The sequence below is a fragment of the Leucopleurus acutus genome, assembly GCF_964270905.1.
Source record: "Leucopleurus acutus genome assembly, chromosome: 18".
Taxonomy (NCBI): domain Eukaryota; kingdom Metazoa; phylum Chordata; class Mammalia; order Artiodactyla; family Delphinidae; genus Leucopleurus; species Leucopleurus acutus.
Genome location: NC_139160.1, coordinates 30,288,147 through 30,308,588, shown reverse-complemented (window position 1 = coordinate 30,308,588; position 20,442 = coordinate 30,288,147). Strand labels below are relative to the sequence as shown.

At 32.9% G+C, this 20,442-nt stretch overlaps 1 protein-coding gene across 1 annotated transcript in view; it reads right to left on the bottom strand.

Annotated features, from left to right (window-relative positions):
- Positions 1-20,442, bottom strand: part of PCDH17 (protocadherin 17) — a gene marked incomplete at its 5' end in the record, with an annotated part of 100,094 nt that overhangs the window by 52,528 nt on the left and 27,124 nt on the right. Inside the window, 2 exons of the mRNA XM_082859387.1 lie at positions 12,525-12,697; positions 12,831-12,889. Coding sequence (XP_082715513.1) covers positions 12,525-12,697; positions 12,831-12,889 — 232 coding nt within the window. The remainder of the gene's footprint in view (positions 1-12,524; positions 12,698-12,830; positions 12,890-20,442) is intronic.

Below are 20,442 nucleotides of genomic sequence, written 5' to 3'. Positions count from 1 at the left end.
CACTTAGGCATAGATAATCGCATTCAACTCTAATTTCAACCTATTTTCAATTTAGAAATATTAGTATAACTTTTCTGTGAACTCTTCTTTTCACATTGGTATTGAAGACTGTAAATAAGGAAATGGAACTAGAATGAAGAGAGCACAGTCATGACATCAGGCAGACAACTGCTACACCGCAGAGGGCCTAGACTACGGGCAAGTTACATCAGTTCTTTATGCTCAGGTTTTTCACCTATTAAAGATAACAGCCATCTCCTCAGCTTGCCATGAGGACAAACTTGCTTAAAGGTGCTTGGTGCGGTACTTGACATAAAGTAGCTATTCAATTTTTTTTTCTTTTTAATTGCCTGTAACTATTAGCTGTTCTTTTGTTATCTGATTGAATAAGTCCACACAGTTTGTTATATATTTATAATCTTTTAAGGGTTTCATTAGGATTCATATTTAAGGTAGGGTTTTCAGCTCTGCTGTAAATAAAAATGAAAGAGAAAAATCAACTTTGATCATACTTGACAAATACAAATAGATGGTGCTTTGAACTGAGTAATCTTTTTTTTGAGTTACATTTATTGCTCAGAATGATTTCAATAAAAACTCTTGGGCTCAGCAATTAAATTACATTATAATATACAAAAATTAGGAAATATTAAACACGCCACTGTCCTTTTGAAATTTGATGAATGATCCGTCTTGGCCATTGGGCTCCTTTGATTTCCAGCACTCCTATGGTATATTATTAATTGAATCTTCTAAAACAAAATTCTGATCAGTTAACTGTACTCAAAATAAAGTTTTTAATGGCCTATATAATCAGATTCAAGCTTCTTAGTACAGAATTTAAGGTATTTCATAATCTGACCTTAGTCCATTTATTTGGTCCAATTTCTCTCCATTATAACTCTACATGTCATACTCCAATAAAAATATCCATACTTATTTGTCAGTCCTGGATCATGCTATGACTTGTCGTATCTCTAGCATGATCTTGGATCATGCTATTATCCCAGCTTCAAATATTCAATTCATCTGTGTCCTGTAAGTCCTACTCTACTTTTAAGACCCTATTAAAGGCACATCTAATTCATGAAGTAATTCTTTATTCATTTCTCTAGCAGAATTTTATTTTTATTTATTACATATATTACAGTATTTAACAAGTGGAACTATAGCTAGATGGATAGAGGAATGACAGTTTCAAAAACCAAACACCTTGAAGGCAGAGTCATATACGTGGGTACTGAAATAATATGCATTGTATTAATTTATTCATATTTTAATGGTAATGAGAGTCACTCCTGAGCAAGAGTCACAATACACTCCATGAGTAAAAAAAAAAAAAAAATCACATATATTTACTTAAGATTCAAACTATTTTCTATTGTTTTCCAACAGTGTGGAGTAATACCTATGTACATCATGAAGTCATTCTGCATGTATTAAAATTTTCTGAAGTTTTCTTGCTATCCTTCTTTTAAATATCTTTAAAAATGTTAGCCTGGAGAGGAAAAAGTTCAGATGTCTATATAAAGGACATTATGTAATAAACGTAGTAATTAAAATTGGAAGGAAATGGCCCAGGACAAAAACAAAACAAAATTTCATCCCTCAGTATAAATATTCAAAACCTCAAAGAAAATAAAATCCAGGGCAGATGAATCAATCTCCATGAAATATGTATTTTGTTTCAAAAATATACCCTGTATCAGAGGTGGAAGTGCATTTGTTACCTGTCTGCAAATCCCAAAAGTACTACTCAAAATGTTCTTATGACATGATTAAACATTTAAATGTTCCAGGATGAAACATTTGAGTGATCTTCCCAAAGTAAATATTTATCACATTAAAATGATTACAGGGGTGATAGAATATTTTTGTCTATATTTGATTCAAGACATCCCCCACTGCAGATTTCTATTATGATTTAATAGGAAACTGGATTAAATCATTTCTCTTGTTGGTAGATATTTTTTTTCATCATGTTACTACTGGGATCATCATTAGTATAACTGTCAAGAATTTAAGGAAGGAAAAGCTCCAATATGCAAATTAAGTAAAAATTTTAAATTTCTTGTCTTTTTTTTTTTTTTTTTTTGTGGTACGCGGGCCTCTCACTGTTGTGGCCTCTCTCGTTATGGAGCACAGGCTCCGGACGCGCAGGCTCAGCGGCTATGGTTCACGGGCCCAGCTGCTCCGCGGCATGTGGGATCTTCCCGGACCGGGGCACGAACCTGTGTCCCCTGTATCGGCAGGCGGACTCCCAACTACTTACGCCACCAGGGAAGCCCTCTTGTCCATTTTGAAATCCAAAATAATTTCAGGTCTGGAAGTTATTTTTCTATACATTCGGTGGTAAAATTGACTTGAACTGACATGGGCTATTTATATTATTCATTTATTCAATTTAATGTGAATATTTAGACTTTTCTCTACAAAACTGATGATGTGTTTCATTGTGAGTACTGGTACAGTTCCCAGTGGGGATGTTACATAATACATGGTGTATGCAATACATCATCTTTCTAAAATTTGAAAATTTTTTTAATTCTAGAAAACATCTATACTATAGGCCTACACATCAAAACATCAGCTTTAAAGACTCCTTGGGAGCTATAAAATTGAGAAGTACAAGAGGAGTTAATTTAAATATGTTAATGTATTTGGTTTGATACATTATATGTTCCTATTTCTTATTTTTTTAACAAATATAAATATGAAATAATAGCCGTATCTGTTTTTGACAGGTGTTCATCTTGCAATAGATTATCTTGGTAATTGTATGAGCTCCTCTGGCTTTTTGCAAATCTGAGTGTTATTTATATAATACGTGTTTTTTGTGAAATAATGAGATTGATGAAATTTGCTTTCCATTTTATAGAGAAGATCAGAACCTACAACTATTTTCCCTTTGCCTACACATCACTGTTTATCTTTTCAAATTTATTTCTCCTTTCTTTCCTTTACAGAAAAAGTTTATCTTCACTTTAAAGCTAGCATCCCCATTATACTGGAATAACATCTATCTCATTCAATCCTTCAATAATTCCTCTAGGTGGATCATTTACCTCAGTATATTGATACTCAGATACCTTGAATAATTAAAGCATTTTCCATCTGTAATACCACCTTCTTTAGCTACTTTTTCCCCTTCTTTCTCTTATTCATAAACAGAGTTTTAACATAAGAGGAAATAATTTGCACTGCAATTCACCAATGAAAATCACATTGCTGAACTTTCCTGGTGGTGCAGTGGTTAAGAATCCACCTGCCAGTGCAGGGGACACAGGTTCAAGCCCTGGTCCGGGAAGATCCCACATGCCACGGAGTAACGAAGCCCATGTGCCACAACTACTGAGCCTGTGCTCTACAGCCCACAAGCCACAACTACTGAAGTCCACATGCCTAGAGCCCGTGCTCCACAACAAGAGAAGTCAATGCAATGAGAAGCCCGCTCACCACAACAAAGAGTAGCCCCTCATCACCACAACTAGAGAAAGCCCGCGTACAGCAACAAAGACCCAATGCAATAAAAAATAAATAAATAGATTTATTTTAAAAAAATATATGATTCCAAGTAAATGTTCCTTTTTTTGAAGTAGTGAGCTCTGGAAATCATACATTTAATGCCAGTGACGCCAGATCACATATTTGGGACTGTCCTCAGAACTAGTTTGTGAACAATAAAACAGAAGCAAGCTCAGTATCATTTTGTTTTAAATAAAAACAGAGTTGTCCAGATTGATTTAATGAATTGATTTAATTTGGCTTTCAATTATGTTGTCTGGAAATGAAATCTAAAAACTCTTGGCTTCAGTCAAATACTTCATCTAGTTGGTCTCCAGATTTTGGATTGTCACACAACATATTGATTATGTCTCATTCAGATTGAACAATTGTTGAACTTTTCTCCTTTCCAACTTCTTACTGTTGTGTTCTGAAGGATTCTGTCCTGGACTCTATTCTCTTTTCTCCCAATAATCCCTGTCATCAGTTTACTTTAAGTATGATCCCATATCAATGGCTTCTATGTTTATACCCCCCACCTCTCCTCCCATTACCAAACTGTAATTTTCAGTTGGCTCTTCTGTTACTCATCTAAACTCTTTTTACTTCCCAAATGTTTTCCCCATGATGACCTCACCCTGTTTTTACCATTTAGTAAATTGAACTCAGTTATCCAAATCACAATCCTAATGTCTATCACAGCAAGTTTTATACTACCTTACTGCTTTCTGAAAGTTTTCTCAAAGATCTGGTTAACTGAAGTTTTTGGCTTGTTTGTTTGTTTTCTTCCCCAGCATCCTTGAATGGTAAATTTCTTTATTAAATCGATTCCTATATAGAAATAAGCATTGGTCATTTAGAGAAAATGCTAAAAGTTTCAAATATTTATGTGTTAATTTAATATATGTGGTATATATTACATAAAAGCTTACTTAAATGCATTAAATAATTCAAGTGCTATTACATTTACTTGGGCATCAAATGATTTTTTTCTAAGCAATTCATTAGAATCATAAAAGTAGTGGTGTGTACTAAAAGAAGTTTTTAATCTTTCACTTTGTTCCATTCTTACTACCTCTTCACCACTCTAGGCCTCATTTTGCCTTGTCATATATTACTTGCCCAGCTTCCTAATTATATTCCTATCCCCCAAGACATTGTCATAAAAATCATCCCTTTAAAATGAAAGTTTGAACTGCCACCTCCTGAACCTCCAAGGGCTGCCTCTCAGTGGTCCCATCATTGGGCTTCTACTTACCTCCCCAGTCTCTACCTGCCATTCCCACTCTTAACATCACTACTCACATGCCTCTAACAGCAGCTTGCCATGCACTGCTTCCTTTCACCTATGTTTCTGAGAGTGCCCATCATCTTCCCTCTCCCAACTTCACTCTGCCAAGTAAGCCAAACAGTTTTTGAAGAGTCAGCTCAGATGTGTTCTTCTCCAGGAATGTTCTTTGAGCCTCCAACTCTGGGCCGGGTTTCCATTCTCCTGACTCCATTAATACTCAGGACATATCTCTCTCTCACTGCACCAAACTCATGGTTTGTATGTCAAATTTATTTAATACAGTGTGAGCTTCTTGAAGACCCAGCCTGTGCTTTAGTGCATCTTTGTATCCCGAGCACAGTCATTTATTAGAAGAAAACTTAAGTGATTGAATAAACGAATGAATGACTGAAAATCTCTCTTGGCACCACCATTCCTCAGCACACTAAGAAAGTATCAAGTACCCACAGGTAGCACAGGTATAGGTACTGTGTCCAGATTGAAGAAATATTTACATCCTAGTGCTTAGTGACAAATAATCCAGTAGTGTCAGTATCTAACTTCTGGAATGATACATTTAATTGACCTTTTGGAGCTTTTATTCAATATATATTAAATATATGAATATGTGAAATACTTATTCAATATATATGAAAGAATCAAGAATGAAGCTCTGAAGCTTGGCAGTTGACATCTTCAAGTTAATAAGGAAAAGAAGTGTGACGACAAATCTGAAGTACCTGTTCAGAGGCTTTGAGGTCTCTATTAATGTGTCATAGAAATTACACAGAAGGATGGAAAGGGCTCTAGACAGAAAATTATAAACCTGGAACTAGTGCTACCTCTGTCACTAACTTGAAGACCCCATGGAAATCACTTAATCTGTTTTCTTATCTACACAATAGGGGAATTATACTTCAAGGATTCTTACCCTAATGTTTTGTAATACGGCTTTCAAAAGAATAGAGAACCTGCAATATTAAACATGCTATTAAAGTGAAATAACAGGAAATTGCTGGGAGAAGTTTTAGACCTAATAACATTATTTTCTTACAGTTCTTAATTAACAGATGAGCTGATAACTATTTTATATTTTTAGAATTTATGGACACACTCTTGCTTTCATAAAAAATGTATGTAATATTAGTATAGAATTTTATTTATAAAAATGAAAAGAAATTGTCATTATTTATATTATAAAAAACACAAAAAGTAAAATCCTCTGTTTTTTTTGGGAATATTTGAGAGAGTGTGTAATTCTAAGGCTGGGGAGTGTTCCCCTGTCCCAAGTATAAGGCAAAATGAGCGTCAAAAGTTTGGGAAATACTGTTCCAACATTTCCTAATTGGAATCTTTCAGGAAAAGTCACTGCTGTGCTTACTAAAAGCAAGAGAATCTCAAAATCACAGTGAGTCTATAGTAAATCATGCAACACTTGTTAGAGAGGCTTTACGATGAGCAACAAATGTGAGGGTGATAAAATCTCTCTATTTTCATGATACCAGATGCTGGATTCTGGAAGCAGATGTTTGCACATGAGAAAAGAGATGTCATTGAAACTTTTAAAGTTAGGTGAACTGTGGGACGGTTGCAAAGCCTGGTAAGCAAAAACAAAGTGAAAGTGCTCACAATTTGAGAAATATTTTGTCTAGTAAAATGTAAGGCCAGATGAATTGGGAATGCCCTAAAAGATAGCACAGGGAGGTGATAAAATTGATATTACCCTGCTCTTGGATAGATGCAGCCTAATAAAAACTTACAGGACTTGAAAATAATATGAATTCTTGACAAATAATACAATTTCTTAAATACCACATATGCAAATCATAAAGCAGCAGTGCTTCTAAAAATTTGTAAATGATTCCTCTCTGGCATTAAATATTCAAAGTTCCTTCCCACCCCCAATATATGGCAGTAATTTCCCATTTCCTTCCTAAGACAAATTTCCTATTAGTAAGTTTATAGCAAAATTTATTTTAAAAATGATTTTCATAGATCGCCAGATGGCTGCTGAGAGGATGGACACAGTCACCTCCTTCATGTTCTTGCTTCCGCAGAAGTGGATTTGCTGTTGCCTGTTACGGGTAGACCTGGGAAAAGACACTGCTTGATTGGAAGATTCAGACTGCAGTAACCATAATGCAGAAGAGAAAACAGAACAGAAGCTTGAGAATATAAAAGTACTATGCTAGTACTTTTCTATTCAGGGTCAGTTCTAGGGGAAATTGCAAGGTAGGTCAAGTTTGTGTTCAGCATCCCAGCCATCTGTCTCAATAACCTCCTCCCAAATCCTGAATGTATGGCTCCACCCTCACTTCAGTGGACAAGGACCTCAACTTCCATTCTCCCATTTCCCTACTATTGCTTTCGTAAATATCTCCTTCATGTAAAGTATAGGTTGTACAAACATTAAACTGTTTCCTTTCCAGACATAATTAGAAATATGGTGAAATTGCAGTCATTATGCAGTGAATTAAGGAGGAAAATTAGAAGAAGTGGGGCTCAGAGCCTTGCCAAACTCTGAAATCCTATAACAAATACTAAAGTCGTTCCAACTAGCCTAATCCTGTTTTGAATATGAAGCCCACAAGCAAAATTCAAACACTGACTTAAAGAAAAAAAGGAACGACAGCAAAAAACAATTCTTTAGCTTTATTTTTTGTAGTTTTCTAGAATGTCCCCTGGGAAGAGTGAAGGCACCCCTTAAGAACACAATTTATTTTTAAAACTGAATTCACTGGAGCAAACCTAGTTTATTTGTCATTTCCATTACTCTCAATTTTCTATTGATTATGTTTTATTAGATTTTAATCAGGGATTCCATTGTGAAATGTCTTGAACCCAGAATGTAATTTAAGAAGTCAGATTTTTCTAGCAGTAGAGAGAACGGGGGAGGCACAAAATTGAAGAGAATAAAACAAATTATAAGGCAAGTAAATAAGATGAGAAATGAAAAAGAATTTGATTGGAGCAACTCCTGAGGCTCAGAAATGTCCTGGAATCCAGTCACCAGGGAAGGGACCAACATCTGGCCCCCATGGGGCATTACATCCTGTGCTGGTGATGCATCCACTGCAATCTCTAGCACAGGATGTGAGTACTCACGATGTACAATGCTACTCCACTAGCTTCAGAGTTCAATTCAAAGACTTGGTTTCAGTTAATTATAAAGATATCAGAAGACTGATTATCCTTGGAAAATTGAGAACAGTCACGCAGCTATCAATAACAAGCTCAGAAAAATTGCCAGTCAGCATTTATAAAGACTGCGCATTTATTATTTGGGAATCAACAGAGACTACTGAATTTTGAGGAAAGCTTATTAAGTCTTTTAAAAGAAAAACAAAACACTTATTGCTAACAATCAAAATACTCTACAAGGTTTCTGATGGATAGAAATAAAGAAGTCAAAGTATAAATAATATTCTGAGGTATAAAGAGTAATTTACCTGCAAAAATTTTTGACTTTTGTTCTTTATAAAACTGTATGTGACTCTTCTTTACAGAAGTAACATTATGTATTTTTATTAGTTCTTGATATAAATTAGTTTTTGTCATTCCAAAATATAAAATCAGAAGAATAAGATGAAATGTATTTTGGTCAATTTTCTGTGTCATTTTTTGATAAATAATGACTTATTAAATAGAAATATATATATATATATATATGCCTTTCTAAGGAATTTGCTACTATGGCACCATACACATTCCAAAACATATGGATTGTTTTACCTATTATCTCCCTCTCTCCCTCTCTCTCTCTCTCTCTCCCCCCACTAACCTACCTACCTACATTTAATATTTGATGGGGAATGTATGGGGAAAAATCTAATTGACAAACAGAGAGGCAGAGCACAAAACTGAACTCAAATAGAAAAAGAAAATACTAAGCACATTCTTTGAGATTTTTTTTAATCACACTAAGAGAAGCTAAAACAACTTCTTTCTATTATAGGTTTTATTAACATAAAATCCTTAAAGCTATCTTCAGCTGTAGTGCAGTACATCACACCTTCATTTAACTACTGAATCCTTTAAAATATTTTTTCTAAAATAATGGGCAACACATACTAGTGCTGTATATTTGGGATGCTTAAACTGATGATAGCAAAAATACACAAATATCAGGAACAGAACAAATGGAAAAAATCTAACAGCACAAAAGAGAAGAAAAACAGTAAAAATTGAGCTAATAAAATAAAATCTCAAATGGACTAAGTTATTTGCAAAGGAAAATCATTATTAGCATAGAAAGTTCCATTGAAAATATGAAGACTATTTTTTAAATTTACTTTAATTTCTAACTTAAAGAAGTATTTTAATTTAAAATAGAACATTATTTTTCTTAATAGAGATAATTTAAACAGGGAAAGAAGCCAATTAAACTAATAAAAATATAAAATATAATTATACTACTGATTTTTTAATTGAAAACTATTAAGGCACTACTATAAATTTTTAGGACAAGCAAAAGACTGATAAACAGGTTTCTTTTTGTTTAGCTTTTGTTTTAAAGGAAATTTATTTATGTTTTTTAAGATATTTTAAAAGGCATTAAAAATTAGGGTTAACATATGAAACTTGGACATGAGATAATTGTTTGAATATGGCTGTCATCTTCTTTCATCTGTAAAGAAAATTATTCTTTGTAGGTGTGCATTAAATTAATTTGGCATTGGCTCTCATGATGCTTTTCAAATAAATTAATAGAGGACATTGACCAAGACAATGGCTGATTGCTTCTTCAAACATTTTAATTTTTTTTTTCCTGAGTAAACAATTCATTATGCGAATAGTATAAAGTATTGGTTAAGAGGGCAGACCCTGAAGGCATGCTATTTTATTTCTAATGCTGACTTCACTACTTATAGCACAGAACATTGAGAAAATTTCTTAACAACTATTAAATGTGAGAGTAACAGTAGTCACCTATCTATAAGTGCAATGAAAACTAAATAGGATATTATGTTTTAACCACTGAATAATTCAATGAATATAACCTATTTTGATGTTTTCCCTCAAGGTTCGCATACATGAACTTAAGTTTTAACTTATCCTTCAATGTTTATTTGATATCTAGTCATAGCAATGAATCAGAAAATATATTTGAGCTAATTCTCCCATTTGGGGATAAAGTTGTACAGAAAAGACACAAATTTCGGGCATATCTGGACCTAAGATAAAATTCCAACCTGCTTGGCAGGTTAATAAATTTCCCATAAGCTCAGTTTTCTTACATGTAAGATAAAAATGATAACTATCTTAGAGTTTTCAGGTTAAATATGTTAATGTTGAAATGAAGTTGGCACAGTTTATGGTAAGTAGGAAAAACTCAATAAATACTAGTCTCCTCCTCTGAATCTGGATAGGTAAATAGATAGATGTATGCATAAAATACATAGAAGAAAGAGAAAGAGAGAGAGAGAGAGGGAAGGAGGGAGACAAAAAGATTATCTAGATAATGGAGAGAGAAAGACAGATTGGAGGTAGACAGAGAGATAGATAGGGAGATAGATGGCAGATAAAGGTAGATGAGAGAGGAGATATGAGAGAGAGAGAGAGCCAAACAGAGAAAGGTCTCCCATCTCAACTAGTTACATAGTTTCTTGAAGGCAGGCTTCAAGTCAAATTTATTTTTGATGTTCCCAAAAAATCTAACTTTCCTTACATATTGAAAACATTTGATAATATTTATTAAATAAATGAATTGATGAATCAAATCTGTCGATCAATCAATGAAATACTCCTTCAAAATCATGTGTTAAAGTAGAAGTCAGTCTCTCTCCTATAAATTCAGAGATTACTTTCTAAGTATGGCTTTCAAATTCATAACTTTCCCATGTTTGTTAATAAGGATATGTGGAAACTACTTGTTTTACAGGAGATATATCTATTGGCATTCTCACTCATAGACTAGCAATTATTTTATGTGTAATATTAATTAAAATATGTGTCAACCACATTTTCTTTTAAGAACAATAGCCACCTTTCTATGATATTACTTTTTGATATCAAAATAGGAAAAAACAGCTTTTCAGTATAAACTACATTTTCAGACATATATTTCACTTTTCTATAGGGGTCTTTTTTTCATTCCTATCAAATACATTGCTCAGTCAGTGGATGGAAAGGAATTAAAAAGTTAATAGTGAGCAGCAGGTTTTTTTAATTAACAAAGTTTCTCATGAAGATAGGACAAAATGCAAACTCTTTACTTACTCTATGCAGCTTTACAAATAGTGGCCAGTGAATTACCTGTAAATCACTTTATCACACACATAGATTAGTCTGTTAGGCTATGCATTCACATATCAAGATCCAATAACCCATTACTTCAAATGTGCCTAAAATATTCATATATTATAATATTGCATAGTCAAACCCATCAAGACCACTTAACTCACTTCAAGTAAACATTCAAGTGTGCAGGAACTGTGAATACTAGATAAGTATTCAAATAGCTTTTGTTTAAAATAATTTTTAAAACAATATTGCATTGTTATGCAAAAAGTTGCTAAGACATATCTGGCACTTATTACTTAGAAAAGAAGGCTTTTGCGAGGTTATCCTTAAAATAAAGCCAGTGTAATTATATTTAGTGCAGAAACTTTTATATATATGTATATATATATATGAATTTATTTCTGTATTGAACGTATGTGTGTGAGTGTTTGAACTCAAATTTCAACATGAATAGAGAAATTAAAAAGCATTCTATCTGCTGATGTATATGTGATAGGACTGACTGCACTAGAGGCAAAAATTTACTCTTTATGAATCACCAATCATTAAATGACTTAGAAGAATACATAAATATGTCCATATAGCTTAAATGTAGTCTCTCATAAAAACTTAAATAAATATTAAACATATTTAAATACTATTAATATTTTGAAAACTAATATTAACTAATATAATATTCATTTGTAATTCTGAAATTCGATTTATACAACAGCTCTTTTTATTTCTTATAATTGGACATAACAAAAGCTTATTCACAACATCTAAGTCTCACACTTAAGACTAGCTTAATTCTCTTTGGGTGAATCATTAGTAAATATTCTATTGTGTTTGAAACAATAAAAATATCAAAATTAATTTAAAAAGGCATATCAAACTAATATATTGAAGATAGACTTTTAGCAAAAAACATATGTATTTATGAAGAAGTATTTCTTTTTTAACTCTATCAGGGTAAACAAGTTCATGTTTATTTGCTATCCAGGAAGACTTAGACATAAATCAAAAGGAGCCAGAAGTCTGGCTTAGCTGTTATTTGACTCTTGAAAAACTATCTTGAAGCTAAAATCCACACTAAAAATACATCAACACTGATAAGAGCTATACAATTCCAATCGAGTTTTCATTTCACCTAAAAGCGTTGAATTTATTCATCTTAATTTGTATATTAAAACGTGCATATCTAGCTAACATATGCTATATTTTCCTTTAATAAAATGCAAAATAGCAAAGGCTGGAAAATGTTCATAAAGATAAGTACAATCTAGTGACTTTGGGCAAGTTCTCACCTTAAGAAGATTACAGACCAAAATCCATGGCCTTCCTTTTTCTGTGGTTACTGAGGTATTGAATAATTGCTTTCTGTCTGGGGCAACCTCAGAACTTGCTGCTCCTTTTGCTATATCGTCAATGGTCCATTCCAAGGTGATAAACTACAACTCTAGTACTATGAGGTTTATAATGATTGCTTAAGCTTTACACTTTGTAAGCATTGGAAGACTTCACTCACCTTGTTCAAGTGGTTGGCTTTTAGTTGAAGTAGTTTTCATCTTGAGTGCCTCCCTAACAGACATGTCACAGCAGGAGCCTTTGTTAGTGTCTTGGTCACTGTCAGCCTGATCACTGTCCCCGTGCCCACTGTCTCTCAGGCTGGCTCTTTCTGGGTCCTTAAACGTGGAGCTACTGAAATACATATAAAGAAAAAGAAGAGAAAGTGTTGTCTCTACGAGTTTGAATCTGAAGTGTAATCTCTAGCAAAGCAATTTTGACATGAATGCAAATGGGGAAGCTGAGAAAGTTATTTAATAGGCCTTACCTTTGAACAAACTGCTGCCTGCTGCCCATGTAATTGGGCTCTGCGGGAAAATTGTCTGTCTGCGAAAGAGAAGGAAAAAAATACGTATAGTTGTACACTGGACAAATCTCCTGCAGAGCAACAAGACTTCCTAGTGGAAAAATGATTAATAATTCAAAAATTCCCTTAATCTTCAAATTTGTACATTTTAATTAAATTGGAAATTGCTGACATGTAATTATGTACTCAGAACAATTAAATGATTCCGGTCCACAAATTACCTGTTAAAGTAAACAATGAGCCTGTCATAACTGGCATTCTCTGTTAGTACCAGGATGGATAACACTGTCTGTGTTGTTTCATTACTTAGATATTAAGATTGAATATTTGTGGGAGGAGTGGAAAAATGACCTAATTTCTCCATATTAAAAGCATGAATTATTAAATAATACTCATTTTTAAGCATAATTACATCATCTGCTGGGATTCTTTGCCCTTCTTGATATAACATCATTTAAAGTCACCCACTCCTCAATTAAGGGATATAAAACCTTTCCTTCAAATTTTACTAGTAACAAATACAGGCATGGCACCTATGGTCGGACTCATCTCTATAGTGCATCCTTAACTGCATCCCTACTATGGAAATTGTACTCAATACAAGGGAAAGGGCTGTTACTTCCTGGTTATTAAAAACAAAGTAAAATAAAAGTAAGAATTAAAATGTTACTTAAAGCAGTGGGAGTAAAGACACTGAGAAACGAGGCTTGCTTTTGTGTTTGTTTTTGCTGCTTCCAAACTGATGTGGATGTCTGCCAAATAGAACTGAATTCTCCTTGTACCGTAGAACAGAGTCTTTTGCGAAAAAGAGAGTAGATCTTTCATAGGTTTCCCTATACTGTACATTCATACACGTTACTTCTTCTTGCAGCTGACTCAGCGACAAAGGTTCTCCTGTTTTCTGCCTCACTTCATGTCACACCATTGTGCTCTGAAGCAGCTATGGGTTCCTACAAGATCATCCAGCATGCAAGTATCAGTGACACAGGAGCGTACAATTCATGAAGCAGAGGGACCAAGGTAAGGTTTAATGTAGAGCAGTATGTATTTTCCTTATAAATAAGGCTAATTTAAACTAACAGGACTCTTTTTTTATCCCATGTAATAATTTAAATTATTTGGCTTTTTAAACTATTATTGGAAAAAACATGTTAAGAGTAATAGCTTAAACTACTATCTAAGTTTCACTGTCTTTTAGAAGTTGGGGGACAGGAAAAACCCTCACAAATTTCTTAATCTATAATCTTTTCTTGCTGTTGTTCAAATGACCTTTGTCAAAATAAATGCAAAGATGAAGGTAAACAAGGTAGATTAATTTCTCACTTCTAATCCACTTTAACTAGTAATTGGTAGCAGACATTTTTTATTAACATGTTTTTACTAATTTCCAGATTCTGTGAAGGACCTTAATTGTTTCCATAACAAACTATCTATCTTTAAGGATAACTTTATGTTCTAGTAAAAGTAATAGTGGAAACCAACACCAAGAGCAAAAATGTTTGCAAAAGAGTTTTGCCAATTTTAAAAACTAAAATTACTTAGAAACTCCACATTTAAACTTAAAATCATCTAGCTCATTTTTTGAATTGGTCAAAAACATGCATCATTATTGCTGTCAGTTAAAAGCTAAGCCTGAGTATCTTAGAACACTTCAGAAAAACAGAATCCGGGGTATTAAGTAGCAAGTAAAATGTAAAGTGAAAGTGTAAACTCTAGTTAGAAAATATAAGGGCTATTATAAGTAATCTTGTGATTTTAATGGCTTTGATTAGGTGGGACCTCATAGGATGTGGATCCCTATTCAGTTAGACACAGGGAGACTGACTGGGAAAACTTTTCTTCCCTTGTTCTAATAGGGACAGTATCTAAAATTTTTTGCATAATATCAAAGTTCTGGGCAGTTCTTATAAAATAAGATACTTTAAGTTCCTATTGAGTGAAGAGCTGTTTTAAATTATATGTGAGTATGTGTGTACATGTGTCTATGCATGTTTCTATGTATGTATCAGCGTGTTTGATGAGCACTGGGTGATGGTAATGCTACCAAATATTGTTCTGATGAAAGAAGAAAAACAATAGGAAGTTAGAAAAGAAGAATTTTGGAAAGGAAAGAAAGGCAGGGAGAAAGGCAAGGGAAAAATAGAAAGAGAGGAGGAAGAGAAAAACAAAAGTATATACAAAGGAGGAGAAATGAGGGTAGAGGGTGGTAAAAACAGGCTAAAGAAAGTTGGTTTATTATTGTAGAATTTCACAAAGTACAATTTTAGAAGTCTGCAACTTAATCAGTAGCAGAGTATCAGGAGTTTATTAATAATGTCTGCCAGCATTCATTCATTAAAATAGGTAGGAATGTGAGAGGCTGTGTCTGTTTATAATTACCATAGTGAAATAGTCATTTGGCCTTTAATAAACATATGACTAATTCACTATAAAAAACACACTAGTTTTAATATAGAAAATAACATTTTCATTATCCAGGCTCCAAGGATGTCTGAAAACTCATTTCAAATAATCTGAAATAAAATAACAGTATTTACATAGAAAAACAAACAGAAAATAGACAAAAAAGCTAAATGTATTACAGCATTATTTAATTTAGAAATATAAGGGCTTTCAGCTATTTCCCAACACTGTATTCTAAAAATCAAATTCTATCTTGTATGTTTATAATTCTTAACCATTAAGTCTAGAAAGAAAGTAAAATTTGAGGTCAGACACTTGTAGATTTTTAGGTCTCAGCAGAGTAATTAAAATATTCATATGAGTAATTAAAATATAACTTTTGAAAATTTTATCCTTTTCCATACAAGGATAAAATTAGAATGTTTTCCCTTCAAACACAACTTGAACACAGGAACTATTAACTTTTATTTTTAAAACATATCATTTGTTTATTATTTAAAAAAATGGATCCCTGGAATTGATGGCTAGTTACAAAAATGTTCTAAAGCAGACACTTTGAAATAAACTGTAGGATATGATTATCTTTTTAATCTATTTCACTCAGAAATAAAAAGACAAATGTTTTGCTGTTTTTTTAAATGATCATTTGCTCATAATGATCACTTAAATATGAACTAACTTATAAAACTGAATGGCCCTCCTAGTTTGATTTTTTTGTTATTTTTTGGATGAAGATAAAAATTTAGATATTCTTTCTTTTGTTCAGAAAACATAAACAAATAAACAAGTAATCAAGTAAACAAACACACAGTGGAAAATTCTGTATGATATGAATGGTTTCTTTGATTATTTACCTTTATGCACTTCTCTTCTAGTACTCAGCAAATTGTAGTAAATTTATAAATGATACTTGAAATCATAATTTTTATCAGCAGTAGTCAATAATAAACTATTCCTAAGATGTGCCATCTTCTACTACTTGCTCATCTATTAGGACTCTAAAAAAAATCATGATTTTAAAAATGAGTGTCTCTGAAAAAGACCAAAAGAAAGCACCTACTGAAGCTGAACCACATTGCCTGCAATTGGGAAAGCTCTATTTGTGGAAGTAGATTAATTTGACATGACCACTTACATGTATCTAGAGAAGTTGATCTGAAAATGGATAGCAAAAAGAGTCAAAATAGATTTTTTTTACTCTTAGAATAGTAAAAATGGAACATTTTAAAATATATCCAACATTTGACAAAACTCAATATCTATTAATGATAAAAATTCTCAGCAAATAGGAATAGAAGGACACTTCTTCAACTGCATAAAGAGCATCTATCAAAAAAGAGTATAACTAGCATCACACTTGAAAGACTGAAAGCTTTCACCACTTCTATTCACCACTGCACTGAAAGTCCTAATATGTTCAATAAGGCAAGAAAAACAAGTGAAGGACATACAAATTAGAAAAGGAGGAAAAAAATGTTTCACAATGCTATTGTATTCTCAGATAATAGTATTGTTCAAACAGAAAATAAGAAAGAATCAAGACAAACAAAAACAAACACATAAAACTTCTCAGAATGAGTAAATAAGTTAAGCAATGTTGCCATGTCCAAGGTCACCACACAAAAATCAATCATATTTCTATATACTAGCAATGAACTAGTTGGAAACTTAAATATCCAAAGCAATACATTTATAATGTGTCCCTAAGAGTCAAATACATAAGCAAATAGATAATTTTTAAAAATAAGTACAGAATCTGTATACTGAACATTACAGAAACTGATGGAATAAATCAAAGAAGGCCTAAATAAATGGAGAGGTATATCACGTTTATGGATTGAAAAATTCAACATGGTAAAGACATCAATGTTCCTCAAATAATCTATACATGTAACATAATTCCATTCATATTCACTGCATGATTTTCTATAGCTATAGACAAGAGGACTCTAGAACTTAAAACAGAAAGAACTGTAATAGCCAAAATAATTTTGAAAAAGAAGATTAAATTTGAAGGAATCACACTACCGTATTTAAAGTATTACTATGAAGCTACATAAATCAAGACAGTGTAGTATTGTCAATGGAAAAGACACATAGATCAATGCAACAGGAGAGACTGTTCAGAAGCTCACAGAAATATGGCCAACTAATTTTTGACAAAGTTGCAGAAGGCAATTCAATAGAAATGAACCTTGGCAATTCAGCAAAAATGAACACTTTGTAAAAACAAAACAAAACAAAAACATAAAAATTTGAAATTGACCATAGATCTAAATGAAAAACATAAAACTATAAAAGTTTATAAGAAAACCCTGCAGAAAATCTATGTGACCTAATGTTAGGCAGAGTTCTTAGACATGATACCAAAAGTATCATTCATAGGGGAAAAAAAAAGACCAAAATTAACCCAATAATTTGGTATTTATCTTAAATAAATGAAGACTATGATCACACAGAGATCTGTACATGAGTATTTCAAGAGCTCTCTTTGCCAAAACTGGAATCATCCCAGATATCTTTCAATAGGTGAACAGATAGACTGTGGTACATACACACAGTGAAAAACTATTTAACAATAAAATAATGAACTACTGAGGCAACAACTTGGATGAATCTCAGAAGTATTATGTTGAGTAAAAGAAGCCAGTCTCAAAAAAGTTGCACAGTGTATGATTCCATTTATAAGATTTCTCAAAAAAGCAAAAACTATTACAACAAAGAATAGATCAGTAGATGCCAGGAGTTAAGGTTGACTATAGAGATATAGCATGAGGAAGCTTTTTACGGTGATAGAACTGTCCTGGTTGTGGTATTAGTTTCATGAAGCTATATATGAAAAAAATCACAAAAAACAAAAAACACAGAATTCTACATTCCAAAAAAGGTTCATTTTATTGGATGCTAATAAAAATTAATTCCAAACATACATATAAGGTGATCATATGCATCTCATATACACTGAGGATTTTTTCTGTCTCACAGAGGATTATAAAACTACAAATTCTTTCATTAGTCTCAATAAAGAGTATTTCTGAACTTTGTCTTTTAAAATTATACAGAGCCAACTTTCAAAACACTATTTAGAAATCCCATATTCATTTGGACAGACTACAAATGGATTTGAGATATAAAGCTCTATTTAGCCACACTAACAAACCCAAGCAACACTCTATAAGACAGTCGTCTTAAATATGAATTATTTAGCTCAATTTTCATATTTTTTCAAAGATGTTTTCCTTGCGTGCAGTTCTCATTTACCCAGACATAAAATAGATACTTTAAATAAAGATTTCAGACTGCATTTATTGCAAAGAAGTAGCTTTTTCTTTCAATGCATGAAAAAATATGGCTATATCATGAAGAACTAGGAACCATCCTTAGAAATGGTGAGTTTTTTAATTTGGAGAATACCTCATGAAATTGATTCTACGTTTGTAAGTAAGTGAATAGAATATCCTTGTAAAGACTAAAGACATTGAATATGAAATTATTAGCATCTAAGATGCACCAAAGCGTATACAGAATAGTCAAAATAATTTTACAACTTTGATGGTAAAATTAGGATAATACTATTTAAGTTGTGTGGTTTTATATGAGATAATATATGAAAATTCCTTAGTTATAAAATACCATTCCTGTTATCACTTTTAAATTTTTTACTTTTTTATTTTTTTAATTTTTGTCTGCACCACACAGCTTGCAGGATCTTAGTTCCCCAACCAGGGATCAAACCCCAGGACCCCTGCAGTAGAAGCACAGAATCCTAACCACTGGACCACCAGGGAATTCCCACTTTTAAATTATTGTTTAATCTTATAAGCAGCACTGTAATGATCATGAAATAACAATAACTGGATGAAAGTCTGGTAAGTTGTAAAACAATACTTGAATTTCTAAAAAATGAGATAACTATGGGATGACAAAAACAAAGACCTCATCTTTTTGAATCTCATTTCTAAAGAATTTCTAAGAAAAGTATCAGAGTACTATTCTCCAAATGTATCCCTGCAAAAGGAACAGAGAAAAATATTGTGAGCATTAGGAAACTGGATTCTATAGTTATTTTTCACCATCACAGATACTGTTTAAGTAAATGTTTCTAGAATTCAATCTGTGGTTAGTGCAATAACTGTGAAAAATATATGCACAATACCTCGGTTCTATTTAACAGGATTATTTTATATTTCCCATTATAGAGTCATGAGACAGTCAGGAAATTTCCTATGGAGAGAACAATTTTGACAAACCAAACATCTCTGGCATTTCCAGAATCATTGCTGTGTAAACACAGAAGACAGTAGTTTATAAACTGCTGGCATTCTTGATATTATTTTGCTTTTCTACATCTGTTTCTTTACCAAAGAGGAGACCTTTGGGACAGAGACTCAGCAGGTAAATTCATTCCACAAACACACATTTAGTTCAAACCATGCACAATACAAAAAATCTAGTATACACCAACGTAAAATTCACAGTATCTGATATTCTATCAAGAATTACAAGGCATGAAGTAAACCAGGAAAACATAACCCATACCTAGGTTATAGCCCATCAATCAATAAAACCCATCAATCAATAAAAACAGACCCAGGCATGACAAAGATGACAGAATTAACCAATAAGGACCTTAAAATCTATTAGAATTTTGAAAATATGATCAGGAATGTAAAAGCATGACCCTGAGAGTAAGTGCCTCAAATTTTGAGCCCCAGGAACCTCCCTTGCAGTATCCCAATCTTGGGCCTAAAGGTGAGAAATAGATGGCCCAAAAGACGCAAAATGAAACTTCCAAAAGTGAAAACTATAATATTTGAAATTAAAAATACAATGAATAAGGGCTTCCCTGGTGGCACAGTGGCTGAGAGTCCGCCTGCTGATGCAGGGGACACGGGTTCGTGCCCCGGTCTGGGAAGATCCCACATGCCGCGGAGCGGCTGGGCCCGTAAGCCATGGCCGCTGAGCCTGCACGTCCCGAGCCTGTGCTCCGCAGTGGGAGAGGCCATAACAGTGAGAGGCCTGCGTACCGAAAAAAAAAAAATTACAATGAATAAGACTGACAACAGATTAGACAATGAGGAGCAAAAGATGTAGCATTTTGCACCAAGTTCTAGAAGCATCTGTCTCAACAATTATATATTTAATATTAAATTTCTACTTTATGTTTATC